The following is a 27,685-nucleotide window of genomic DNA, read 5'->3' on the forward strand; positions in this document are numbered from 1 at the left end:
CCTCAGGTGGATTTGGAGACAGGAATAATGCATGTCTGGAACTGAATTTCAAATGCAAATACCAAGGGTATTTAATGTGGTCAGGGAAAGCTCTGCCCTTCTGGGGAGCAAACTGCTTCTGCTGGTTCCCATTCCCTGCTAACGCCAGGTCTGGGCTTCTGGAGAGTCACAGCCAGAGCCTCCTTGATATTTGTCATTTCAGACCACTTCTGGATGATTTGCTGTTGTTTGGGGTTTTTTCCAATGTGACAGGTGCTCCAGCTGCAATCAGGCACCACTTCCAGAAGGCAGGAATGTAGATCTTTAATGAAGCAACAGAAAACCCTGATTTCTGTGGGGCATGATCAGATTCTTTTCCTTTTGGGGAATGTGGTGTTGGGACAACTACAGTAAATTCCCAATAAACAGCTTTTGTGTTAATGAACAGATTAAATCCCTTTGGATTTACCACATTTGAAAGCTGCCTGTGGCCTCATCATCCTTTGTCCTGATTATTGTGTCTTACATTTTATTTGCATTTTGGAAAAACAGTTCTTGGAGTGGATGAAAACTTCCATCAAGTGGCAGGTTGTGAAATGCCATCTGTTCTGTGTGCCATAAGTGTGGCTCTGTGTTACCTTTCCAGGCCTGGTTGTCCTTGCTGCCTGCAGAGCTCGGAAACTCTCTCTCAAGGACTACACCATTCATTTACAGGCTCCTAATTTTGAACTTTTAAAAGTTTTACCCTGTGTCATCACTGTGCAGCAGGACTTTGGGGAGAGGTTCCTAACGAGCCCCAGGTTCCTGTGGAGTTGTGTAAGCCTTTTATTGGTGTAAGCCTTTTATTGGTGTAAGCTTTTTATTGGTGTAAGCCTTTTATGTGCCTGCTGGGGCTGTAAAGCTCAAGTGCTGACACTGCTGCTCTGTGAGCCAGAGGTGGGCCTGGAGTCCTGCGGGTGCTGAGGGCACGAGGTGACTCCTGGAGGGCACCCAGGATGCAAACCCCAACTAACTGACTTTGTAGGGTGACTGGTAATTATAAAATTTATAATGAATGTAGTGACTGCCTGAATGTTGGCAGTTTCCAGCTGGAAATGCTCTGAGCAGGGTGATGTGTGTGACAGAGCCTCTGTGGGCTGGGAGGTGGCCCTGGCACCGTCCCCTCAGGGAGCAGCCTGTGACCCTCACCTGCCTCCGCTGACCACAGCTCCAAACACTGACCAGAGCTGCATTCCTGTAATCTCCGAAATCTTCCCCAAATTATCTCTAGTGGAGACATTTTCCTTCAAGGCAACTCAACAATTGTCTGAAAAAGTGAAGGGACGAAGGGATTGATCATGGCCTTGATTAGGAACGTTTTCTTCTCATGTTCTCTGTGTCAGACAGACTTCTCCACGAGCTGGCTGATGTGAAGGTGTCTTCTTGAAAATTGAGCTTGTATGGAACCATAGAATCAGTAAGGTGGGAGAAGACCTTCAAGATCCTCAAGTCCAGCCTTGAACCGAGCACTGCCATGCCACCAAACCATACTGCAGATGATCTCCCATGTGGTGCTGCTCGGTGATCTCAGTTCCCACCCCGAGGCGATGGCCCCAGTGCTGGGCTTGAGGATGAGTTTGAGGAATCAGGAAGTTTTGGGCTGTAATTCAGTGATTTATAAGGAGATAATGAGGAGCACAGTTGGTGTCCTGAGCTCCCCAGGGAGCAGGAGCCTCTGCTCTGGGTCAGCACCAGCTCCAGGTGCCACAGAGGGATGGGATCATCCCCTCCCCCTGCCCCACTGCAGAGATTTAATTACTGTTACACACATCCACAGCTTAATGAGCTTAATTCTGGGCACTTCTTGTTCCTTTCTCCATAATGGGGTTTCTTTCCAGATTTCTCTCTCCTGATTTCATGTTGTTCATCCTAATTTACCATGGAAACAGGAGATCCCTGAATTATATTTCCAGCACATCTTCTGTCCAGACAGAGTTTGAACTGGCTGCATCAACCACCACTTTTAAGATGATTGGAGAATCTCAGTACAAAATTATGGGTATTTTGCTATTTAGGTCTGAGTTTTGTTTCTGTCAAATAAAGGAGGAAAAATCCAGAGAGAAAAATTGTCTGCAGAAAATACACTGCAGCCAAGATGAAATCCTCCCATGAAATAAGGAGGCACAAGTGGCCATCCGCAGTAAAGTCTCTGGGAATTTAACCCATCAGAGCATTCCAGGAGCACGGGGCTGACTCCTGGGAGTCGTTTCCAGCTGTTAGCAGGAGGGTAATTTCACTTTAGCTCCTATTCCAGCTGGCAGGCAAAAATCCAGATACAGCCACTAGAACTTGGAAGTTACTGCCACTGAGTTCAACCTTTTCACCTTTGACAATCTCATGATAAACTGAAAGTGATTCAGGCCTGCTCAGGCACTGAGCTGGTCTGGAGCCTGAGCGCTGCAGTAGGTGGGGATTTTACTTTTTACTTATTCTAATGAATTTATCATTTTTTAAAGAAGCTTTTACATTTTTTTTCCAAGGAAATTATTCCTGCTGGGTGCAGGAATGTGGCAAACACTGCATAGCAGCGAGTTCTGACTTGACAACAGGGTGCAACCCCAGGAAGGATGAGCTAGCCTTCCTTCCTTGCATTTCCCCAGGAACAGCAGTGACTTTGTGAGCGCTGAGCTCTCCCTTGTGCACCCAGCTTTGCTTTCACCCAGCAGCCAGCTGCAGGTGGTTCCTGGAAGCACTTCCAGAAGCTCCTCCTGGGTTGGAGCAGAGAGCACGGAGAATGGTGGCCGGGGTTCCATGCGGCTCCTCCCGAAGATTTCCGGGGTTCGGGGGTGGTTTTGTTGGGCATCCATCACAGGGAGCTCGGGAACTGCTTTCTGGAGCTGTTTAGAATGGGCAGGCAGCAGAGAGCTCTGTGTGAGGGCTCCTTTGTGTGCAGGTGCAGCTCAGTGAGGGGAGCACAGGGGGATGGCTCTGGGTGGTGTTGTTTGGGAATTTCATTTCCCAGTCGCTGCTCCCTGGGCAGAGCCGGGCCCTGGGCAGCCCCAGGGAGCCCAGGACTCCTTAAAGCACGAAGGGGATGGAGAGAGCCACGTTCTGCTGCAGTGTGCAGCAGCACAACGCTGCATCCAGCTTGATCCTGGGAGAATTCTTTGGGCATTACTCTCAGGGAAGGCAGCTCTTGTTTGCCAAGGACTTGGGAGCTGTTGGGAGGAATGGTATAAAAAGCAGCAAATGAAGCAGGAGATCCTAATGAGATATAATCTGTCTCAAAAAGTATTGATCAGGATGTGGTTTTGCCTGGCCAACTTCAGAGCAGAGTTACAGCCTCATGCAAGTCTTGCTTGTGCATTTGTACCCCTGGACATCGCTCTCTCCCTCAGTTTGTCTTTTTTCCTCTCTTAGTTTAGTTTTTCCTATCTAGTTTCATTTTTCCTCTCTGGTTTAGATTTTTTTCTCTAGTTATTTTTTCCTCTCTGGTTTAGTTTTTCCTCTCGAATTTAGTTCCTTCCCCTACCCAGTTTTAGTAGAAATTTCAAGCTGTTCTGAGTGTCTGCTTGAAAAACCAATGCATCAGTGAATCAATCTGCTGTTTTGAAGCAGACACTGCATCCCCTGCTTTGGAACTCTGGTTATATGAGTGAATCTCAGACCCATTCTGAAGGCAGAGCTGATTTAGGGAATTTGTTGAGCCCGCAGAGCAGTGTGAGGGGTTTGCTCAGGGCAGCTGTGGCCAGGCACATTTCAGCAGTGGCTGCTGCTGGCTGGGGACCTGCAGGCAGTGGGATTTGGGGCTGTGCTAGAACAGATGTTCTCCTTCTGTTCCTCCCATTTCTGAATTCATCCTTGGTTTTGTTCCTGCATCTTCTCTTTCAGCTTGTGCCAAAATAGCTCCTGACATCTGTGAAGACTCAGCTCTGAGCACCCCATCCCCAGCTGCCCCGAGGGTTCTGTTCCCCTTCTCCCCAGTAAATGTTTGCCCCACGGTTGTTTATTTGGTGTGGAAAGGAGATTTTCCTTGGGCTGGAGTTCTGTGCTTGCTCTGGAATGCGTTCTGTGAGGAGATGATGTGACCTGCACTATCTCTGCACCTGCCTTTAGACATTTAATGTGCAAGTGCAGCTCTCTGCTCTGTTTTAGGTGTTAGTGATGCCTTCAGCTGTGGCAGGGGGAACACAGAACAGTGAACTCCATACTTTGCTAGGTAAAAAGTGTTTCCATTTCTCTTTCAACCATTGGTGAAATGCTTTTATTTCTTTTTAAAGAAGAATCCCTTCGTTTTCACACACTGTAACTCAGATTGCAGCAAACTGTGCATCTCTAAGTTGGTGTGTTGGCTGGCTGCTCAATTAGTAGGAATGTTCCATGCTAGTAATTAACAAGGATCTACCAAAAAAAGAGATGTCTCCTTGGCAGTGTAACTTTTCTAGACAAAAATAAAAAATATTGCATGGAAGGCTGAGGGAACTGCTCCAATTTGCTTCCAAGATCTGTAAATCAGGCAGAGGATTTACATGTTCTGCTGTTTCAGCTGGAATTCGCCTCCTCCGTCAGATTATTTTAGCATTTTGTGGATAGTACTAATTAAAATTTATCTTCAAGGTAACTTTAGATTTAATAGGACTCTTTTCCCAGTGTAACAGGAATCAAGTTTACATCTAAAATCTTTACTGAGACGTTCAGAGGGAGCGGGGCTCCTCCATGGCTTCGTATCTTTGAAAGCACAGAAAACCAGGATTCTCCATGCGTGGCAGACTGTGCTGTCCTTTGGGAATTGCAGGGGTGCTGGAAACGCTGCTGCACCAGTGCAGGTGTGGGGCGGCCCCAGTGCCACCCAGTGCCTCCCCTACACAACCCCTGCTGGGGTTTGGGACAGCCCTGGGGCTCCAGGGGACAGCAGCTTCTAGCCTGGATTCGGGGTGGTTGGGAATGCCCCTCCCAGCAGCACTGCACTGCAAACAAGCAGCTCAGTGGCTCTGTGGTGTTTTCCAGGGGTTTTAATAAATGCCTGGGTTTTGGTGGAGCAGCTGCTGCTGGAAGGGTTTGTGTTGTCCATTGTGTGTCCCAAGGACTCTCCAGGGGAGAGAAACCAACAGCTTGGCAGGTTCTTTTTGCATTTTCTGTGTTCCCAGAATGGAGGAATTCGGGGACCTTCCTTCCCCTGTGCCGTGGGGTTCTCGCCTCCACCTGGGAGAGCTCCTTCCCTGCTCCCTGCCTTTGGGAAGTGGCATTTTCCCAGATCCTGATCTGACACTGGCCTACTGCTGCCTTCCTTCAGTGCTCTTTTATCCTCAGCCTTGTTTCTCCCCCGGTTTCACTTCACATCCCATCTCCACACAATCATCACCTGGCCTCGAACTTCCCAGTTTCCAGTAGCAGCTCCTTCATTAATATTTGAAGCCTCTGATTCTTGCTTGTTATCAGCAATATCCCAGAAGATGGCAAGAGAGACTGTGTAGGAGGGCGCTTTAAAAGCTTATCTTTAAAGCCACGATGTTTTGTGATTTAAAAATTAAATATGGATTAACAAATGGAGAACTGACACTGTCTGGGGAATCAAGATGGGAAAGAGGGAGAAGAGCATGACTCAACAAATTGCTTTATCACCACAAAGTGAAGCTATCGGGGTGGATGTGCAGGGACTGCTCCAAGGCTTTGACAGCTCTTGCCTCAGCAGCTGTGCAGTCAACGTAATTAAAAACATTTATTTCCCCAAAATACGAAGTTTGCAGAACAAATGAAAGCAACTGGATTAAACAAGACTCGCTGGAATTTTGTGGATATTCTTCTTCTACCCTTTATTTTTATGCAGGGAACATTGCTTTGCTCTGAGAGAGGCATCCGGAAGGGCAAAAGTCAACTTCATGACTTGTAAATAGAGGTGGTTTTTCAGGAGAGTTCCCCTGTGGATGCAGGGTCTGTTCCATGCCTGGAGTGTGCTGGACACGGCTCTGTGGGGTGAAACAGGGATGTGTCCAGGGCAGGGAACGGAGCTGGGAAGGGGCTGGAGCCCCAGGAGTGGCTGAGGGAGCTGGAAAGGGGCTCAGCCTGGAGCAAAGGAGGCTCAGGGGGGACCTTGTGGCTCTGCACAAGTCCCTGACAGGAGGGGGCAGCCGGGGGGGGTCGGGCTCTGCTGGCAGGGAACAGGGACAGGAGAGAGGGAACAGCCTCAGGCTGGGCCAGGGGAGGCTCAAGGTGGATATTGGGAACAATTTCTGTGTGGAAAGGGTGGTCAGGAACTGGAGGGGGTGGCAGTGAAGTCCCCATCCCTGGAGGGCTTTAAAAGCCATGTGGATGTGGCACCTGGGGACATGGGGCAGTGGCGGCCTTGGCAGTGCTGGGGGAATTGTTGGATTCAGATCTTAGAGGGCTTTTCCAGCCTAAACCATTCCATGATTCTGTGAGTTGACAGAGTTCCCAACCAGCCGTGGTTTGCCAGAGCTCTGTGGGTGTCACAACCCCAGATCCAAGCCCTGGAATGAACTGTTCTTTGTGTGAGCTCTGAGAAAGAGAATTTTACATTGAAAAATCCACATTTTCTGTTAAAATAGAGGTGGTAACAAAGCAGCTCCTCCGCAGTGCAAGTTCCCTGAGTAGGTAGATGTGGAATGCCAGAGAGGAATTTAATCAGTGGTGGTTGAGCTGTCTCTTCACTCACTGTTTTGGAATCAACCTAATCAAGTTCTTTCAATATGCTGTAATATTGGGAGAAATGATTAATACAAACCTTGGAAACTGAGACCAAGCTTTGAAATTAATTTCAAATATTAAAAGTGTTAATCAAAGTGTTAATTTCCCCCACTCACATTGCCCTAGTTTTTGCAAAGTAAAGATAACTTTGGTCATCTTTTCCGAACACAAAATGAATTAAAGATAAAGGAAGTGGATGTCTTATGTGAAATAACAGTTAACATCTGTTTTCTTAGAAGTTACATTGATTTAATTACTTTTCATTTATGTAATACTCAGAACGTCATTTAAATTCCTCCATACAAGTCAGACTCTTTTTAAGAGAAAATGTGTTGACCCTTATCACTCATTCCAGATTGAAAGAGCTGCAGCTTCCAAGGCCAATCCTGGTGGGATGAGGCCCTCGGAGCAGCTCTGGCAGGGAGATTTCAGTGGGGGAGCCCCATCCTGCAGCCCAGGGATTTACAGAGCAGGCAGAAATTCCTCTGCATTTTCATCAGTCACACATGGAGGTTGGCAGCTCTGGAGTGGAGCTCCTTGTCTCCTCAGTTCCCATGGGATATGAGGAATGCTGTGGGATGATGGCTGCACAGCGGGGCAGCTGCAGGTGCCTGTCAGGGGGTGGAGGGGGGACAATGTGTAATTTGATCTGTAGATAATACAAGGAAATTTAATTAAGCGTAGACTAAGATGAGGAGTGCCCCACAGTAAGGGAAAGAGGCACATCCAGCATATTAATTCTTCCTTATCCTTTTTTTGGCATCTCTCTTTGGTCTTCTGAACCCCAGATTTCCTGGTGCTGCCTTTCCCTGTCAAGATTCTGCAAAAAAGTAGTGATAAAACTTCTTCATGGCATAAAAATTGTTTAAATATTGATTGATTGATTGATTGATTGATTGGAGGCTGTGACCTCATTTATGATGCATTAATATTTTGACTCTCCAAAGTTCTTGCTGTAAAGTGAATTTCCTTGGGTTTATTCTTGGTGTAGCACAGTGCAGCTTCTCCTACACTGTCACAGTCTGAATGCCAGTTCATAAACTCAGGACTGCAGCATCAGGGAAAATGGAGGCTTTAAAGGTTGAGGATGTTTTTGGAAGCTTTTAGGGCAGTGTGGGCTTTCCTGGAGGGATGACTCCTGCAGCAGTCTCCATTCAGTGAAACACTTTGGGCACCCTGAATATTGGCAAATACTTCATAGGTCTCTCAAGTCCAGCATCAAATGAAGAGAATCACTCTGTCTTTAATGGGCTGTTCATTGAAAAGGCTCTTTGGAAAGCAGTCAGTGAAGAGCTTTGTGCCGAGATCACCCAGGAATATCCATATTCCATCTCTTTTCTGGGGTTCCTGGGAGAGGTGAACACACGTGGCCCGGGAATGGGGCTGGAAGAGACCTTAAAGCCCGTCCAGTTCCACTCCTGCTCTGGCCAAGAACACTTGCACTGGCCCAGGCTGCTGCAAGCCCTGTCCAGCCTGGCCTGGGGTGTGACTGAGTGTCCCCTGGCTGAGGTCCTTCTCTCAGTCCCTGTCCCCAGAGTCCCCAGCTGAGTGTTGGTGTCTGACTGGGATCTGCCGTGGTCATTTTCCATGAGATAAGGCACTGCTGGGGTGAATCCTGGACTGCCTTCCCAGGCCTTGCTCCTAACTCCTGTGACTTTTACAGCCTCCTGTGGCAGAGCTCCATTAAATCCAGTGGCTCATGCCCAGGCAGTGCAGGGGGTGGGCTTTGCCGGGCTGCAGGAGTGGTTTTATTGAACTATATTGCATTTTTAGTACTCATCTGAGAGAGGGTCATTAAGGCTCAGTCGAGTACATTAAGAACATTACTCCAGTGTGAAGGAGATGGGGATTATGAGAACGACAAGAAAAGACCAAGGAATTATAGAGTTCTGTTTCTATTTTCCGTTTTATTGTCCAAGGGCTGGGGACAGAACCTATTTCTGTAATTTCCAGCTTTGCTGAATGTGCCCATTTCGAGTCCCAGAAGAACAGTGGTCACTGTATGAGCTCCCAGCAACGACCTTGGGTGTGAATCTGGAGGGAAAATGTGCTGCAGCAAGGGAGGACTGATCTGAGACCCAGGTGGTACCTAACAAACTGGTTTGGTATCTCAGTCATCCCAGCTGGCACCTGCAGATCTGACCCAGGCACCACTCGGAGGGATGGGGACCGGTGTGTGTCTGGTTATAGAAGTTTACTCTGGGGTTCAGCTCTTCAACCCTATTTTGACCCTTACTTTGTGGGCTTTGTTCCATGTCCCTGATCTATTGCAGAGCTTTTGTAAGCCTAGCACTGGGCTCATGAAAGAATTTTGTCATACTGTAAATGCTGGTGTCTTCTTGGGTGGAAAAACCAGGAAACATGTTTCCTTCCAAAATTATATATCAAAGATTGCTTCTCCTCCCTCCCTTCCCACTGGGATGTCTCATGGTGTCCTTGCTGCTCTCTGGATTTGTCACTCTTTGAAGAAGTGACAAGTCTTTGCTTGCCCTAACAGACACATAACAGCCAGAGCAATGCCATTTTCTGGGAACAGGCTGAAATGCCGTGTTACTGCTCTGAGAAAAAACGGATTAGGAACATGGGAACACTCCAAACCCGAGTTAGAAAAGCTTCATCATTAGAGATCATTTCGTGCTTGCAGTTTATAATGATTCATTATCCAGAGGTGGCATCGTTATTGCTGGGGGGGGGGAAATATCCCTGCAGGAACAGCCCAGCACGGAGCAGCTCCCTAAATTACAGAGTGGAGCTCCAGGAGGCAGCTGCCACCAACAGACCCGGCTCGGGGTCCGTGTGCGGGGGAGGCAGGAAATTGCTTCCTGCAAGGAGGCAGAGCAGCTCCAGGGCTTGTCTGGAGCAGCCTGGCACTTGGGGAAGCAAGGGCTGGAGCTGAGGGGTGAGCCTGGCTGCCCCTGCCCCCCAGGGGTGCCGTGCTGGGAGGTGACACGTAGTGACCGACAGTGCTCCATGGAGGGGATGGGGCTGCTGTGAGCCACAGCTGGAGAGACTCAGCGCGGACTGAGGGTGCCTGGAGCGAGTCCAGGGCAGGGAACGGAGCTGGGAAGGGACTGGAGCCCCAGGAGTGGCTGAGGGAGCTGGGAAAGGGGCTCAGCCTGGAGCAGAGGAGGCTCCGGGGGGACCTTGTGGCTCTGCACAAGTCCCTGACAGGAGGGGGCAGCCGGGGGGGTCGGGCTCTGCTCCCAGGGAACAGGGACAGGAGGAGAGGGAATGGCCTCAGACTGGGCCAGAGTGGGTCAGGTGGAACATCAGCAGGAATTTCTCCATGGCAAGGGCTGTCCAGCCCTGGCACAGCTGCCCAGGGCAGGGGTGGAGTCCCCATCCCTGGAGGGCTTTAAAAGCTGTGTGGATGTGGCACTTGGGGACATGGGGCAGTGGTGGCCTTGGCAAGGCTGGCAAATGGTTGGACTCGATGACTTTAAAGATATTTTCCACCAGTTCTGTGATTCTGCCTTAATCATTGCACTTATTTACAGAAAAACAGGGAATGTTTTCCCAGTTTGTCTCTTTCTTTGTTGATTCCCTGGAATCCAACCTGTTTCACATCGGTCCCATGTCATTTCAGGACCAGCCTCTGCGGGGTTCTCACTCCTGGGGTTGGGACATCGGGTGCCACTGGTGGTGCTCCAGGAAGGGTGTTTGTCCCCTCGGTGCCAGGCTGGGCAGGGGCTCCTCCAGGGTGTTCCAAGGGCATCAGCAGGGGCTGCCTCCCGTGCTTCTCCTCTGGAATTCCAGTTCATTGCCACCTTTGAGGATTTCTGCAGCAGCTAGAGGCCTGGCTCGCTCAGCTGGTGTTGTGTTGGAGCCCAGTCCTGCTGGTGCCATGGCTGGGCGGGAGGTTTGCTGTAACCAGCGTATTTTGGGTGCTTTGTTTCTGTCTCTCCCCCAGCCGGAGCTCGCACCGCCCACGGCTGTTCCGAAGCAAATGTGTCTCAGGGAGTGTTCTGACACTGCTTGGGAGGACTCTGCCTGGGCTATTTTTGCTCAGGATGCTGTAGAGCTGCGCTCAGGCTCAGAGCCGGCTCTGCAAGGACAGGGCTGAGGCTTAGTGGGGCCCACGGGGGTTGTGCTGGGTTCCCAGCTGGGTCTTGGAGGTCTGCTCCAACCTTGCCAACTCTGTGATTCTGTTTTATCATTGCATTATGTGGGGATTTGTGCTGTTTGAGATCAGAGGAAACATTTTACCCCCCTGGGGTGGTGCATCCCATGGCTCAGCAGGTGCCCCCAGGATCAGGATCTCACAGGATCCCACAGGTGCCCAGTTCCACCCTTCACCTTAATCCAAGTGTCTGAATCTGAGGTCTCTCCTTTCTCTGTGCTGTTAGAAACAGCTGAATGACGAGATTCAAAGCATGAATAAGGTCGTTCAGCTGAGGAGCTTCCTGCTCTGGGTCTTTCAAAGAAAACAGGGAATGGTTTATCAATTTAGGGGTTTTCTTCTCGATTCCCTGCAATCCAATCTCCTTTCCAGGGGGTAACATTTCATTGTTAGGTGGATCTCAGAGCCCTTCTGAGCAGGGGTTTCCCCTTTGCAGGGCTCTGCTCCAGGCCAGGTCATGGCAGCGCTCCTGGCATGGAGCTGTAACAACAAAAGTCATTTAAATGTTTGAAGCAGAAGCAGAAGTTCTATTTTATATTGCTTTTTTCTACATGGTTGCACTGTGTGGCCCCAATGCACGTTTTGTAACAGATTTTAGGAAGCCAATAACTCCCAGTCCCATCTCCAGCCAAGCCTGGGCTGAGCCTGTTCTCACTCATCATTCCCAGGCACAGGCAGCTCTTGGTCCTACAGCACATCCTCATTTTCCTTCTCTTCTGTTTCACAAACAGAGCTTTCCTACATCTTTCAAAATGGTCTTACACCATTCTTATAATTTAATTTAGTGTTCCCAAGGAGAGTCTTAATTTTTTGTATGTTACTGGAGTTTAACTGCCATAATAAAGGACAATTTTGAGGTGATAAAACACACCGGGAATGTCATTAAATATGCAGCAAAGGTCTGACACAGTGGAATTAAGCATTAATGAATAACATACTAGAAATATTAGTCTTCCATATTAGTTTAGGTGTTCTGCTGTTGGGTTATGATGAGGGCTAATGCGAAAAAATGAAACAATAAACAAGATTAGTGAAAACAAAATTTCCAAGTGATTCAGTAGCTTCTTCATGTGTAGAAAGTTTCTAAGTTAAAGCTGTTGGGTATCCACAGGGATCCTTTTCCTTGGATAAATTGTTGTCATTGCAAGTTTTAATGTAATTTTATTATTGGTGCACTTTCCATTTTTACAATTGAATTACCATACTGTGGAGATGTAATTTAAATTCGAGCCCATCTGCAGATCAGGGCAGTTGTAAACTTCTTTTACTGCCATAAGCAAGGACTTTGTAGCTCTTGGCAAACAGGGGAGTGAGGATTCCTAGGGAGTAGGATATTAATTGTTCCAGTAAAGGAACAACCATCCAATCCAGAGCCTCATTAGGACTTTGATTTAGGACACAAGGGCCCAGCTGGCATTTCTGGATCTCACTACAGGCTGGTTTTTTTAACTCAAAGTTCCTTTTTCTTAAGGATTCTGCACATTCTGTGCTGATTTGGCCTCTCCATTGATTTTTTCCCTTGCAGTATGGTAGCTCCATGCCCAGGATGTTCCATTTCCCAGACCTGTGTGTTGTGGGTGGAGTGCAGCAGAATGAAACCACCCAGCTCTCTCTGAATATGCCTTGATCTGGTTTAACTGGGGGGGCAGAATAAATCAATTTATTTCCATTTCTGCTGCATGGAATGGCAGGAGCTTTTCTATCCATCAGCTCATTTCCATAGACTGAAATTCCTTTGGAGTGCCTTGGGCAGAGCTGGGACTGGGGCAGATCACCCTGGGCATCTCCAGGCTCTGCATCCCAGCCTTTCCAGGGAGATGGAACTGGAGTTCTTGGATAAATCCCTGGGGTCTTGTGTTGGGAGTGTTCTGGTGGGCTCAGACCAGCACCTGGTGAACTTCCACGCTGGTGGCACCTTGTCCCATGATGGCACAGGGAAAATAGGACTTCCAGGTCAGGATTTGCTTTGCTCACTTGTTTTACTGTGAATGGGACTGGAAATTTTGGGAATGGGGCTGGAAATCTTCCTGCACTTGATGAACTTGCTGAAAATCTGATTGTTTCTTGTGGAGAAACACACAAGAACATGGACACTGAGGGTTTTTAGTTAAACATAAACCAAAGCTTGGGCCTAAACTCCTCCCTGGGATGTGGCTGCTGCTGCAGAGCCATGTGGGAATCACAGATCGATTTCCAGCCTCTGGGCTTTGAGGATTTGGTGGGTTTGTGTCAGTTGTTTGAACAACTCTGTCCCTGCTGAGGAGTTTGGTGCAAGCTGGCAGCCCCAGCTGTATTTGAGAACCATAAAATGATCTTTTGTCAGTCTGGTTCTTCAGGATGTGATTCTGCTTTATCAGGGAAATCTCCTCAGTTGTGCTATCCAGGTTTTCACATGGGGGGAATCCTGACTTCTTTAAACTCAGTCTTCAGTGATACTGCCACTGCTTTCTTGGCTTTTCTTGTTCAGAATACAGGAGGTATAGCAGCCAGATCCAGTGCAGCAGGGTATGGCAGGAAATGCCAGAACCCAGCAGTGATGTGGAAAATGTGCAATGAAATGAAAAAACCTACTGTGTGCCATTGAGGTCTATTTGGTTTCTTCCCCAGTTAATTCCTCTCCTTTGGCTCCCCCAAACTTCAGTTAAAGTGTTTGACTGATTTATTTCCCCGTGTGGGATGGGGGATCCTGCTTGTTGGAGCATCATGGGGCCACAGCAGTTCTTCCTGAGGGATCAGAGCTCTCCTGCACTTGGAGACTTTTTATTTTTATTGTTTGCATTACAAAGTCTAGGTACCATCTGTACTTAACCTGAGCTTTTCTCACCCTTCCCAATAAACCATCCTTAAAAGCTTCATTTTGGGGTGTTTTTTGTGCTGGTGTGCAGGGAGGAAGCTCTTGGAATCTCTGCCAGTGGAGGAGCAGCTGAGCTGTGCCAGGGGCTTTGTCTGTTGTTCCCATAACTCTGATAAACATCCAGGAGGCAGCTCTTGGCAGCTGCTAATTTTAAAGGAACGTGTTAATCAAATTAATTGAGAGTTCCTTTTAATAATCATCAGCACCAACATAACTTCGTGACATGATGTTTTCAGTGTTGCTAAAAGTGATTCCCCCCAAAAGAGGATCTCTGCAGATAAATCAGCTGAAAAAGTGTTAGATTGTCTCTTTCGCTACCTGATAATCCAATTAAGTGGTGATAAGAAAAATAGCTCCTGGAGAATTTCAGGGAAGCAGAAAAATGTACTTAGTGTTGTAGCAGAATCCAAATAGCACATAATCAGGGGTATCCATGGCTACTGGAGCAGCACTTTGATTCCCAGATCCGTGCATCACCTTGAACACCGGCGTTGGGTGTTCAGTGCCCCGGCCAATTTAACGGTGGCTGCTCCAGTTGTGAGAATTCCCCAGGGCTCTGCCTGTCACAGGCACGGCTCCAGGGCTGCCAGGGGTGACAGGAGCAGCCAGGGGATTGTTCAGGCTCTGTTGTGTCCCCAGCTCCTGTGTGCCCACCCTGCTGGTTCAGTGCCTGCCCCCGGCTGCGGGTGCTGGAGCGTCCTGCGATGGGGCCTGACCTCCATCCACAGCTCTGACACAGGACTGGGATCCCCAGGGCAAAAATCCTCTCGTGCTCATCCTTCAGAGGGCTTGTGCTGTTGGATCTCACTCCACAGTGGGTGGATGGGCTCTGTGTGTCGACCCTTCATCCCAGCAACGTGAGCATGTTGGTTATTTCATGGTGTGGGATCGCAAATTCATGGGGTCATAAAATCCTATGATGGTTTGGGTTGGGAGGCGCCTTAAGGATCTTTTTGTTCCACACTTCCTGCCATGGGCAGGGACACCTTCCACTGTCCCAGGCTGCTCCAAGCCCTGTCCAGCCTGGCCTTGGACACTGCCAGGGATCCAGGGGCAGCCCCAGCTTCTCTGGACATGTCATCCACTGCCAGGGCACTTTGTGCTGCTCAGAGCATTTGTCACTTCTCCAGGCCACCAGGGGTAATGAATTACTGCAGGAATCCTGTGACAGGATCCCGAATTTGCAGCTTTCGTGTTTTTACCACTTAATTCCCTCGGAGGTTTTTCCCTCCGAAGTGCTGTGAATTAACCTGACAGTTTCAATAACTGTGCACATGTTTCCTGTTGTAATGGGATGTGGGGTGAGGATATGAAAGCTGAGCTTACTCCATTGTGCCTTTTGGAAAACAAACTCCCAGTTCCCTGGGCACTCTGCTTGCCGAGGGGTGACAAAGTGTACTCTGATGTTTGCCATTTATCCATAGTAATATCCATTCCTCCTATCCATTTATCCATAATTCCTTTGACCAGAGGCAGTGCCAAGGCTAGCAGGGTACCAGGTCATCTGCTCCCTTTGGGAAAGCTCTCCCACTCCCTGGATTGAGAGCAGCTCCCCATCCCGAGGGGCTGAGCCCCTGGTGTCTGCCCAGGCCACCCTTCCCAGGTGGGCAGCTTAAAACAGAGCTCCGGTTTTCACCCTCCCCACTGGACAGCAGGGAAAGCAGGAGCTGACCTCCCAAAGGGAGTGGAAAACTGTCACAAACAGGGTCTGAGACAGCCCTCTCAAATTCCAGACTGTTTCCTTTCCCCACCCTGGCTCCTCTTTCCTTTCAAAAGCTCCTGGAAACCGCAGCTTTGGCAGCATATGCTGCATTAGAGGGTTTTTGCTGGCTGTGGAAGCCTGGCCACAGCTGTGGCTCTGTCCTAGGCTGCTCTGTTCAGCTGTGACCATCAACCACAACAATGGGAGCTTTGGCTTCTCCATGCAGGCCGTGGGTGAGTGACCCACACAATGGATGTCATTGCTGCAGGGTGCCTGCAGAGCCAGCAGCCTTCCAGCCATTCCAGCCCCTTTTCCAAGCACTTCCTTCCTGTTGGTCACATTTACTTAATAGGAAATAATTTTTTTTTTTTAAATTATAGTTTTGCAACAACAGCATGTCACCTGGTTGGGAGGGTTGTTCTTTTCCCCTCTGGATTCACAGATTCTTTAATGTAGGTGGACTCTTATCTGCAGAGATATCACTGTCCTGGGTGTGGGTGAGAGACCCTGTTGTTTCTGCCTCTCTGCACACCAGGGCTGCTTGTTCATCAGAATCACAGGCTGATAGAAGGGGTTGGGTTGGGTTGGGAGGGACCCATCCAGTGCCACCGCTGCCGTGGGCAGGGACAACGCTCAGGATGCTCAGGACCAGGGCTGGCTGGGGGTTGTGCTTTTAACCAGCTGGAATTCCTGCCAAGTGGGATGCTTTAGGAAAGCTGGAGAGCACTGCTTGTGGGTTTGGGTTCATTCCATATAATTTTGACTAGGGAAAATAGAAAGAGCATTTAAAACTGTTCAGATTTTTGAACTCACTGGCAGTGAGACTTTCGATCTTCATTTAAAATGAAGTTTATTTTAAAAACTCAGTATTGTTTGCTTTTAAAGGGAAAAAAAGGCTGCAGAAAGCCCAGGTTGTGATAATTGCGAACCAAAATGAATGTTTTATGTGAGTCAGAGAAAAACTTGGGGGTTATTATTCTCCTTTATTCTTTCCCAGCCTTTCCTTTTCACTGTTTTATTTCTTCCCACTGAAACAATCGTTTTCCCTCTGAGTGTTTGGAGCAGCCGGTCCAGCAGAGCTCCCTTGCCTTCAGGCAGCTGCTGCAGCTCAGCTTGTCCCTGACAAAAATCAGGGAAAATGAGCCTGACGTGCCTTGTGAGGAGCTCAGGGATGTGCACAAGAGCCAGATTTCCCCATTTCCAAGCAGGAGTTTGGTTTTCCTGGCTGTCCCGTGGTTCTCTCCGGGTGCTGCCGTGGCTGCTTTGCCCTGGGATGGGGAGGATGCTCCGGAGTTGAGCCACCTCCTCCTCCAGGTTCTTCACCCACCAGCACCTCCTCAGGTGCTTCAATTACCAGGACTTCTAAATCTGGGTTTTAAAGTCTATCTGTGAATCTCTGCCTTTTAATTAACTCATCCCCACTGCTGGTTTTTATTAAGAGCTCTGATATGTTGTTAATTAACACACTGTGCACTATGGTAAGGAGGTTGGTATCAAAGATGCCGCAAAAGATGAAAGTGTTTACTACTGAGAAACAAAATAATTAAGGCAAAAGTTGTGTTTTCATCTGCCAGCAACAACCAGAATGTCAGTGGAGATGGGATTTTTTTTTTATTTTATTTTTTCTAAAACAAACTAAACAACTGTAGTATGGGAGCTGTGCTAAAAGTGGGCATTTGTTGGTCTAGCCGTAGGTGTCTGGGGCTGTGCTGATGCTCTTTGCTGTGTTCCCTGGGTGTTTCTGTGAAGTCCCATTCACACACCTACTTTATCTTGAGGCTTCAGTATTTGAGTCTCTCCATCCTGTTTGGTGGTGGGCACTTGAATGAGTAAGGATTTTCTTGCACAATGTGGGTTTTGCCAATATCTCAACTTTGGCAAAGATAAGTCATTCCAGTGAAAGCATTTCCCCCCAGGAGCCCTCAAGTTGCAAAATCAAAAAGAATCTCAGCCCTTCACGGAGATAAAACCTGCCCAATACACTGTCAGCACCTTTTGCCTCTCAGCCTGTTGTTTTGGGGGTTTATTCATCAGTTTAAGCTTGTTCGGGTTGCTGTTGTTTCCTTCTTTAATTCCTCTCCTTTTCATCCTTCCACTGCCCATGTCTTTGCTTATTTTGCTCTTCTCCCGTGGGTTGGGCACAGCCTGTGTAATCCCTGACCCTCCCCAGCCATGCAGGCTGTAGGTATCAGAGAAGGAATTGCGTGGATCCCTCTGGAAGCTGGCCATGGAGTGCCTGGAAGGGCCGTGATCCCATGGGAGAGTTCCTCCCCTGCCAGGCTCCCCTGTGGGCTGTGCACTCCCCACTGCCTGTCCCATGCTCTCCCCTGAAGCTTCCTTTCCTCCTCTGAAGGTCCCTTTGTCCTTTTCTCTGGCACAGGTGGGCTCTGCATCGCCCAGTCCCTGAAGATCCCCCAGGACCGCAAGGACAAGAGCATCGACTTCGATAAAATCATCCGGCAGCTGCTGGAGACCCCCAACGCCAGGGCCATCGTCATCTTCGCCAACGACGAGGACATCAAGTAAGGGTGGCTGGGGCACCCATCCCCTGGGGCACCCATCCCCTGGGGCTCTGCAGGGGAGGGAGAGCAAACAGAGCTCGGGGGGAGGGAGGGAGGGAGGGACAGGTCTGTTGGTGGGAGCCAATGGGGGGATGTGGAGTTGGGAATGTGGGGGAAGCACCAGGCACGAGGCTGCTGCTGCTCTGGCTCATGGGGTGCCCAGACCATGCTGGAGGGACAGGAATGGGGGCCAGGATCTGGGAGCTTTTCCTGTCATGAGGTTGCTCGTGTTGGATGGCAGAGCTGACCCTTCCCCTCAGAGGAATTAAGAACACACTCCCCTCTCCAGGCTCTTTCTGCTTTGTGTAATTCATTAATTCAGAGTCTGTTTTATGGCAAATGAAAGTTAATGGTGATAAAGTGACTTGGATGCTCAAGGTTAAACCACATGGAATGGGCTTAAAAAATAACACAAAGAATATTTTCTATTTCATTACTCACTTGCGTATTCTGGGTCCAGAATCTGAAATTAGCTTTAAATTGTGATGGAATCATCAGTTGCTGAGAGGCTTGGTCCCACAAAATGAGACAAAAAGAATTTAGGAAAAAATTTCAGTAAAGTCAGTGGAAAAACTCTTAAGTTTTAGTGGAATCAGAAACTCAGTCAGGGTATAGGGCGAATTTAAAGAGAAGTCCCATTGGTGCTGCATGGATCATGGGGTGGTTTGGGCTTGGAAGGACCTTTGAAGATCATCCAGTTCCATCCTTCCCTGGCCCAGGCTGCTCAGAGCCCTGGTGCTGCAGAGTGTCCCAAGCCCCTGAGCTCTGCTGGGTTCAGGAATGTGCTGTTCCTGTTCCTCACAGAGTCAGTCAGCTTGGAAAAGACCTCTGAGCTCATCGAGCCCAGCCCTTCTGTGCCACTGCCACACACCATTTTCTGAAGCAACTCCACATTTAAATAAAATCATGTTGCAAATCAAATGTTCCTTTCCACAGGCAAATCCTGGCGGCTGCCAAGAGGGCGGATCAGGTGGGGCATTTCCTGTGGGTGGGCTCGGACACGTGGGGCTCCAAGGTGAGCCCGCTGCTGCAGCAGGAGGACGTGGCCGAGGGAGCCATCACCATCCTGCCCAAGAGAGCCACCATCGAGGGTAAGAGCCTGTCCTGCCCCTCCTCCTGCTCCTGCTGAGTGTGTGGGGATCAATGCGAGCACACACACAGGGTCAAGGCCATGGAATACATCTCCATCTCCTGATTTTCCCCTGAATGTCCATGTTCCTCAGGTGGAAACTCGAGGCTGTTTCCCCAGCTGGGGAGCTGCCAGCAGCTGGTTCTCAGGGGCTGGGGGGATGTGACAGGGCTTTATCACTGGAAAGAGAAACCCAACTGGTCTGAGCCTGTCCTGTGCATCCAGGGGAGGGAGAATCTTGGGCAATTTATGTCTCCTCTCTGAAGCAGAGAAGTTTTCTACTGAAGGAGTAAAACTTCGTTTTTCTATCAGTGGTTTCCATTTAAACTCAGCTTAACTTTCATTTTAGATCAGGCACTGTGTTTATCCATATTGCTTGTGTGCTTCAGAAATATCCACACTTGTACAAGTGCATGTATATGGGCAATTTTGGGAAACTTGTTTTATTTAATCCCTTTGTTTCTCAGCTTTCCTTTGTGCTCTGGAGTGTCTGTTGTCTGATCTCGCCTCAGTCTGTTAATCCTGTTGTGTGTAAAGATGCTTCAGCATCCACATGGCTTCCTCTGGGCACCAGAGAGGTTGATCAGAGTCTGTGTTCTCTGGAATATGGAGGGAAAGTTGTTTCCAGGGCAGGCACTGAGTAGGGAAACCCAACTCCTCTGCTGGCCCTGGCAGGGCAGGGTCTGCGGGCAGTCCTCGAGCACATTGCCCACATTTAAAGGGGTTCTGGTGTCTTCACTGCCTGCAAAACCAAATATTTGCATTTTCCCTGTTCCTGCGCTCCCTGCTCATCAGTTATTCCTCTCAGGTAGATCATCTGCTTCATTCTTTTACATTTTTAACCCCCCGAGGCACTCTTGGATGTTATTTCTCTGTAAATACAGAAAGTTGACAGACAATGAAGTGGTTTGTTTCTGAAAAGCAGGATATTTTAATAAGCTTTTCACACTGTCTGTATTCATCCCTGAGGGTTTCTGACACAGAAATGAAAATTCTGTCAACAGTACACAGAAACAAAAACTTTCCACGTTTGTTTGTTTTAAAATATTTTCCTTTTACGTTACACATTAAACCTGTCGTGGGAAGCATGAGGGGGTTTTGGACACAATGAGTGAGGATGGCAGAGTGGAAGAGTTCAGGTATAAAAAGTCAGTTAAATAAGAGTTGTAAACATCAGTGTGTTTGATGTAGCTGCAAAAAAATTGTGTTTATTGAGCCTGCAAATATCTCCTTATTCAGTGCCTCTGCTGGAGAACTGCCTGAGGTTGGCTGGGTGCGTTTTGCACTCGTGGCCACATAGGCTGGGGCATTACTGTGGTGCCTGAATTGCATTTTGCCTACAAATCTCTCTGACTGAGGTATCCTTTAGCAGCAGACACACATTCTGGGGTCTGTGTGTTCCATAAGAGTTTCTGGGGAGGAAAAGCCTCGGGCAGGAGTGGGTGCTGTGCCTGGGGGAGGGAGGCAGAGCGAGGCGTCCTTGTGCAGAGCAGAGGGTTCCTGGCTGCTCCCTGGCCACTCCAAAGGCTCGGGCTGGTTCCTGCCCTCCCCAGTCCCATCCAGCCGTCCCTAATTGCCATCTGGATGTGCCATCTGCTCCTGCTGTCACAGGGGCAGAGGGGTGGTTAAGGGAACAGATCCTGGTGCTACTGGAGCAGTTTTCCAGATCCCACATTTCCCCTTTTGGACTGGTCCCATTTCTGTGTCATTCACCAAGAGAACAGCCAGTGAATGTGTCAGGAATCCTCAGGCACTGGTGTTTCCGTGCTCAGGGAGGCCCTAATCCCTCTGGATTGCTGCCTTCCCCGTGCTCAGGCTGCTGGGGGTTGTTCTGTTTTCCTTTCTGTTGTTTTATTTTCATTTGGCCACGAGACCCAAAGAAAGGAATTAGACTTTTTAATGTCATTCTTTCATCATCCAGAAATGGAACATTTGCTTCCTAAAATTCAGCAACACATTTCTTTCGATGAGGGCATAAAATAAAAGAAATAAGGCACCTTGATTTTCCCTGCAAATGGAAGGAAACAAACTGCATAAGCAGACTGGAGCCCAGTGCCTTGAGCAGATCCCAGCCCAGGCCCCTTCCATGCAGCATCCTGGGGCTCCCAGGCTCCAGGTCAGGGCCACAGTGAAGTGCCAGCTCAATTCCCACTGGATTTAGTCAAAATCTGTGTTAAATCATGAATGAGGGGGTTGCCCTTATTTTACTCCTCAAAAGCATCTCTTCTTTTTTTCCTTTCCTTTTATCGCTGTCTTAAGTAGTATTTGGAATATGTTGTAAAAACATTCCTAAGAAACCTTGCTGGAAGCAGAGAGATCACTGCAGCTCCCATGCCTTGACCTGAATGTTGACACTGCCTCTTCCCACAGCAAAGGGAATAATGTTTGGCTAATCAGCCAGGGAATGCTCAGCTGCACTGAACGAGGATGTGCCTGCGAGTTCAGGGTGCATGGCACACTTTGGATTAGCAGGGCTTTGTCTGTAGAGCTGTTGGTCACACAAGTCACAAACTGAAACACTCATTGTACAGAGAAAAAAGCATTTTTCTAGTCATTCTTCACCCTCAGCTGTGATTTCAGTTCAAAACACAGGTGAGAAGTGCGGGTGTGCTGTGGTTTTACACCTGTGTCCATAGGTACCAGCTGATGTTCCTGTTTTTCTGACAGCCTCTGACTCCAGAGGGGGCCTAAAGTGTTTGGCTTTTTGTAGGATCAGACCCCCAGATCCAGAGTTATTTGTCTTGGTACTTGATGTCACTCTTGGGACAGAATTTTCTTTGCCACAGTCCCACAGGGGGGATTTAGGAAATCATTAGATGAACTGAATTCATTCATCTTAAGTCAGTCTTAATATAACCTGATTGTGTTTGATGTAATTATGCTGAAAGGATAAAGTTGCATATTATTTGCATAATTGCAGTAGACAGTGAGCCAGAGAAGTGCACATGAAAGAGGAATCACTCCTTGGGAAGTTGGGAACACGCTCCACTGGCAGCTCAGCCAGGTACAGGGAACTTGAAAGGCTTGGAGAGGCTTTCAGAGGAAAAAAGCAGATTGTATGTATTTATTTAATTATTTCTTTATAGAGCAATGTGGCAGCAGGATGTTGTATCCTGGTTCTTGGTGCTCTGAGCTCTTCCGAAGCAGAGCTGTGCTGGGCCCTCCTCACATGAGAAACAAGCCCTGTTCTGAGTCCCAGAAGTTGTTCTCCTCTTAACCTCAGCTGTGAGGAGGGTGAACAACGATCTCCTCACCTCTTCCTTTCTCTTGTTCCCACACCTTTTCCTGTGCCATATTTATCAGAGTGGGCAGTTCCCTGTGGTTCCCAGTCCGTGGTACTGGGAGCAGTTGTTACAGTGGGTGTTACTCACTGAGCACTTCCAGAGCTCCGGCTTTTCCTCCAGTGCTTTTCTTTTGAAAGAGTCTTCCTTGCCTTTCTCACTTGTGTGTGCTCTGTCCTCATGGACACCAGCTCCCAGGGAGATGGAACCAAGGAGGGGAGCAGCTGTAAGAGAAATACGGAGGATAATGCATAGATTTGATCTTAATTATTTAGAAAGTCTGGCAAAAGCTTTGCTGATGTGGAAAAAAAACAGTCTTTACTGTCTGAGCTCAGAACTGATGCAACTGAACAGTGGGATTCAAGTAGATTTCAGATTAATGATTCAATTCCAGAGGCTGTGGATGGGGCTGAGGCTGGAGTTTGTGAAGTTCTGGGCTTGATAGTTGAGGGATGGCTCAAATCCAGTACAGGGATGTGCTCAGGTATTTTAAAAAATAAAAACTGCAAATGCTGCAAACCAACAGAACTGTCCCTGGAATTTTCAGTTGTTTGTCTCCCAGAGAGATGGTGAACCTTGTTTTGTTTTTGTTTCCAACAAGAGCTGGTCTTCTCCTTTTTTGTTTGGGCGGTATGAACTGAGGAAAAACCAATGAAAGAGTGATGATTTAAGCAAAATTGAGAATGAAATTCTCTGTCCCTGTTTAGTGCCTCTGAAATGTTTTACCTTCCCAGCCCCAGTGTGGCAAAGGGAAGGAGCTCGGGGTTCATTTTGCTCTCTTAGAGACAGTGTTGGGTTGTGTGCAGTGTTACAGACAGGGTCACACTGCCCTGCATCCCCCCGGGAAGTTCCCTGGGAATGAGGTGCTGCCCACAGCCCTTCCTGCCTCTCCCTCAAGAGAGCAGAGGGCCGGCGTAAATTGCATAATCATACTTGTAAACACTTCACTTTGGGTATTTTTTGTTTGTTTACAGCCTGGTGCGGGGTCTTTTCCGGTTCTCTGTTGTTCTCCAGCTTTTTCTGCGTCCTTGGGGCATGAGCCATGTGCTTTGAGAGAGGAACTGGGATGGAAAGATGTGGCTGCAGGGGTCTGTTCCTCCAGGACTGTGGGGCTGCAGCCTGGCTGGAGCAGAGCCCAGGAACACCAAAAGCCAGAGGGGACCCCAGTCCCGAGGGAAAAGGCATAAGAGGTGCAGCTTGGACCGTCAGTCCCTTGGACCATCACTCCCAGATTTGCTTACTCTCCCCATTACCTGCCCTGAATTCCCTCCCATCCCCTGGCCTTCCCCCCATGAGCTGCTTTCCTTCCCACTCAGCTGAAGGGCTCCAGCTCTGGGATCTGTCCTTCCTTCCTTGGCCCCTCCAGGCTGGCTGGGACCAGTGGGGCCAGGTCAGTGTTGTGCAGGTAAATATTGGCTTAAATACATGGGTGTGGTGGTGCCCAGTGTCCTGAGAGGATCCGTCTGGAAATGCTGGAGACTGGGGCAAACAGGGCCTGTTCCTGCCAGGAGAATTGCCCATTCCCTGTGGAATTGCAGTGCTGAGCTTTACAGGGCTGCAGCAGAGGCTGGAGGCAGCACTGCAGGTGGGGTCTCACGAGGACTCCTTCCCTCCCAGCTCACACGTCCTGGGGTTCTGCTGGATGCCCCCCTGGCCGCTGTGTGGGGCTCAGGCACTGCGGTTCACCCGGGGCTTGTGAGACAGTTTGAAGGGGTGGTGGTTTCAGGGTATTAAAGAGAATTTTCTGCCACTGCTCAGTGCAAGGCACTGCCCATAACCAGCACAGCATTAACAAGAAATCCTGTCCCAAATGGGGCTTGAACCAAACGCTGCTGCTGCTTCCAGCACAGATAGGAGGTGGGAAGCTCTAATTGGACCATACAGAACTGCTGTAAAATAGAGATTTAGGAGCTTTCTCTGGGGCTCCTTGAAATGAAATGAGCTGCTCACCCAACCCCCAGCAGATCTGGCACTGCCAGAATCCAGGATCTCTGCTGGGATCCAACTGCTGCTCATCGTGGGGTTTGTGTCTCTAGGTCTGTGGTGTGGGTGCTGCTCCCCGAGCTTTGCTGGCATTTTCCCTTTGCTATTCCCATTCGGCTGTGATTCCAGGACCCTGGAGATGGTGTGGGTGTTCTGAGAGAAGGAGGTGAGCACATGGAGACACACAGGGAGGGCTGGTGCTGTAGGAAGAGATCATCCCCAGAGGAACACACAGCTATTGATCACCCTTCAGATGGATCATCACTTTTGAGATACCCTGAATTGCGTCTTCTCAAGACCAATTTTCCTCTCAATGATGTGACACGGGAGCTGTCAGCTGGATGTGTTTGGGCAGAGTATTTCCAGCCAGAAAGGAGGAAGGACTGTATTTTTAGGAAGCTGCTGTTTGCGTGGCAGCTCCAGGGGACCCCCAGGCCTGTTCTGCAGGGGGCTCTGATGGGTGCCTGTGCTGGGGCAGAGTTTGCAAGGAGCAAATGTCTGCATCACACACCAAAAGTGCTTTCACTGGGCCCGTGTCACGTGTTTATCGTGGCTGTGTGCTGCCTGAGCAGCTGCTGGTTCTCACCCTGGCTCTCACCATGGCACCCAGAGCATCCCAGGAAAGTTCCCTGCAGGCTCCAGCCCCTCTCTGCTGGGGCTCCACACCCCCAGACACACCAGGAGTGTGTTACTGACATCTTTGAGCGAGGCAGGCGCAGGCACAAAGGGAAATGTGCTAATTTTAGGAAGTGAGCAGAGGTTTGAAAGGCTTGTCTTGTTTGTTTCCCTGTGCTTTTTTCTTCTAGTCTGTATTGTTAAGGCTTCACTGATTATAGGCTTTTGAAAGTAATAGTTTAGGAAATAATGCACATAATAATACACATAATTTCCTTAAAGATGATACAATGAGTGCAGAAGTGCCCACTTCACTCCTGCTGGATTTGCAGATCTGTTTCAGGAGCGTGTTTTCATTCTGTTTACTTGACTGCATGACAACAAAGGGATGGGAAAGGATTTAGGAAAAGCTCCTCCTTGTAGCCCCCTGTGCTGGCTCCTCGGAAAGGGAAGCAGGAGTCAATAGATCGATGGCCTGGGTGCCCTGCTGAGGCTGGATAAACACAACCCTTTAGCCTCTCAGCCGTAGGGGCTGGGTGGTGAGGAGCTGGGAGCCTGCCAGGGAAGATGCTGCTCTGTGCAGCTGAAGGGAAAGGCCTGGGAAGGGGAGCTTGGGCTTTGTTTCCATTGCGTGGCGTTGTCCATCTGAAAGGAATTCCCTTGTTCCTGCTAACACAGCCCTGGTGGAACCTCTCACTCCAGCTTGGCTCTGAGCCCTCCCGTGCACACCCAGCCACAGCTTTTGCAGCTGCGGCTTTCTCCCGTTAGCGCACGGTTACTGAGGTCATTCACCGGGCCAGGTATCCCATAGAGAAGGGCCGGGCAAACCGAGGCAGTGTAGAAACATGCAGGGAAAGGGCTCCAGAAAGCCCTGCCAGAGGGCTCTCCCAGCTCCGTGGGGCTCAGCAGTGGCTGCTCCTGGTGCGTCCCACCTTCCAAAGGTGATTGTGTTAGGGCTGGTGAGAAAGAAGTGTGAAGCCAGAGAAGGGCCAGTAATCGAGCTGATTATTGCTGCTGAAAGAAGGATGGTGTAATTGCTTGTGAATAACGGTGAGGCCTAATTAGAGCCGGTGTTGTGCTGCCACACCAGGCACGAGCAGCTGCAGTGGCTGGGCAGGTACAGCCCCAGCACCTCTGTGTCTCTGAGCAGGGGGATGAGACTCGGCTTCTCCCCACAGTGATGCTTCCCTGAGCTCTCCCGGGGATCCCTGAAGGGGAACCAGGCTTTCACTGCTATTTCTCTCTCACATTTCTTCCCTGGGGCGCTCACAGTGGTTCACCTGTGCAGAGTAGCCCTCAGGCCCCCTTGTCAGTCACAGAATACCCTGAGCAAGGATCGAGTCCTATACGTGATGAAGAAATCCTTCTTTGTTTTCAAGTTTGGCTTTTTGTTTCTCTGTTTAGCTACTGCTCCCCATAGCATAAATTTCCAAAGAAAGGTATTCCAGATCTGATGGGATGAGTTGGGTTTTTTGGTGGCTTTGGGCAGGTTTATTGTACCAAAGCTGGGAAGAGGTGAGGCCATGTTAGCTGGGGCTGCTCTGCTGCCATGGGGTGCCTGACCCAGAGCTCTTCAGCTCTCTCCCAGCAATTTTCACTGACATAACACTGCTTCAGGTATTTGTCTTCCCCATTTCAGGTAAAGTTTGCATTGAGCACTTCTTTTACACAGGGCCAAGCACAAATGATTTAATACAACACTGCAGCGACTTAATTTTGTGGAATCAAATTGGTTTGCTTTATCTAAAAAACCTGAAATCTAAACCACACCTGAACTGTCTTTGACCTCCTTAGAATTTAAATGATATTTTTAGTTATGGCAGTTATTTGAAATGCTGATGTGTCAGTCCCCAAAGAGGGAATACTTGTCTCGAGTATTGCCACTTGAAATTTTGGGAAGCCACACAGATGTTCATCTCCTCATTATGGAAATAATGTATTTGGTTAATGTGTTGGTATGAAGAGAGTGGAATACAAATTATCTTGCAACTTGAGAGCCATTTAAAAGTTTCCTTATATTTAGGCAGCCTCAGGCATCTCCCCAGCATCTCTGACACAGCCAGGCCTGGGGTGGCTCTGCCAGGGCACTCCAGGTTCAGTCTCCCCTCAGCAGCCAGGGAGGGGCTGTTGGATATTGATCCTCTTGGAATTCTGTGTTCTGCTCCTTGGGGTGGGCTCAAAGGTCTCTGGATGCTGTGGTTGCAGCTGGATGGGTGACATGGGGGGAGCTCTGAGCTAGGAAGTGGCCACAGGACTTGCCTGGTGGTCCCCAAGGCCAGCCAGGATCCCAAAGGGAATGCTGGGGGTGGGATACCCCTGCAGAAAAAAATAGTGATGGAGAATGAGGGATGGGTGCTTAGAGGATGCTCTGCTCCTGAAATACTTACATTAAATTGGGAATGGATTTTGCTTTCCCTGGAGATGCAGAGAGTTCCCAGGAGGAGCCCTGGGGGTGCTGTGGGTGTCCCTGTGCGGGGGCCCATGGCCTTGGGGGCAGCCTGAGGGAGGGTTCCAGGCCTGCCAGCCCCAGAAATCCCCTCCGTTTTCTCTGCTGTGCCTGTCCTGGTCTGAGCTGGTGTTTGATGTGATTGCTGTGCACAGAGGGAGCTGGGTTGGGGTGAGCAGCCTCAGCTGAGCAGGGAGTGGGAAGGAGGGAGAGAACAGTAATTATCTCCCTCTGCTCACCTCCCTGCACACTCTGGCATTGTTCAGCTGCCTGAGAGTCAAGAAATCAGCTGTCAAATAGCAAGGTATTTGTATTTTGTAAAAGGACCTAA

At 49.1% G+C, this 27,685-nt stretch overlaps 1 protein-coding gene across 7 annotated transcripts in view; it reads left to right on the plus strand.

The window, feature by feature from the left end:
• The window catches only part of GRM7 (glutamate metabotropic receptor 7), a 209,114-nt gene that overhangs the window by 102,645 nt on the left and 78,784 nt on the right, over positions 1 to 27,685 (plus strand). For all 7 annotated transcript variants that reach the window (XM_069027635.1, XM_069027636.1, XM_069027637.1 and 4 more), the window contains exons 3-4: positions 17,720 to 17,861; positions 18,837 to 18,991. In XM_069027635.1, the coding sequence (XP_068883736.1) occupies positions 17,720 to 17,861; positions 18,837 to 18,991 (297 nt within the window). The remainder of the gene's footprint in view (positions 1 to 17,719; positions 17,862 to 18,836; positions 18,992 to 27,685) is intronic.

This window comes from Aphelocoma coerulescens, chromosome 12 (assembly GCF_041296385.1).
Source record: "Aphelocoma coerulescens isolate FSJ_1873_10779 chromosome 12, UR_Acoe_1.0, whole genome shotgun sequence".
In the NCBI taxonomy this organism is placed as follows: domain Eukaryota; kingdom Metazoa; phylum Chordata; class Aves; order Passeriformes; family Corvidae; genus Aphelocoma; species Aphelocoma coerulescens.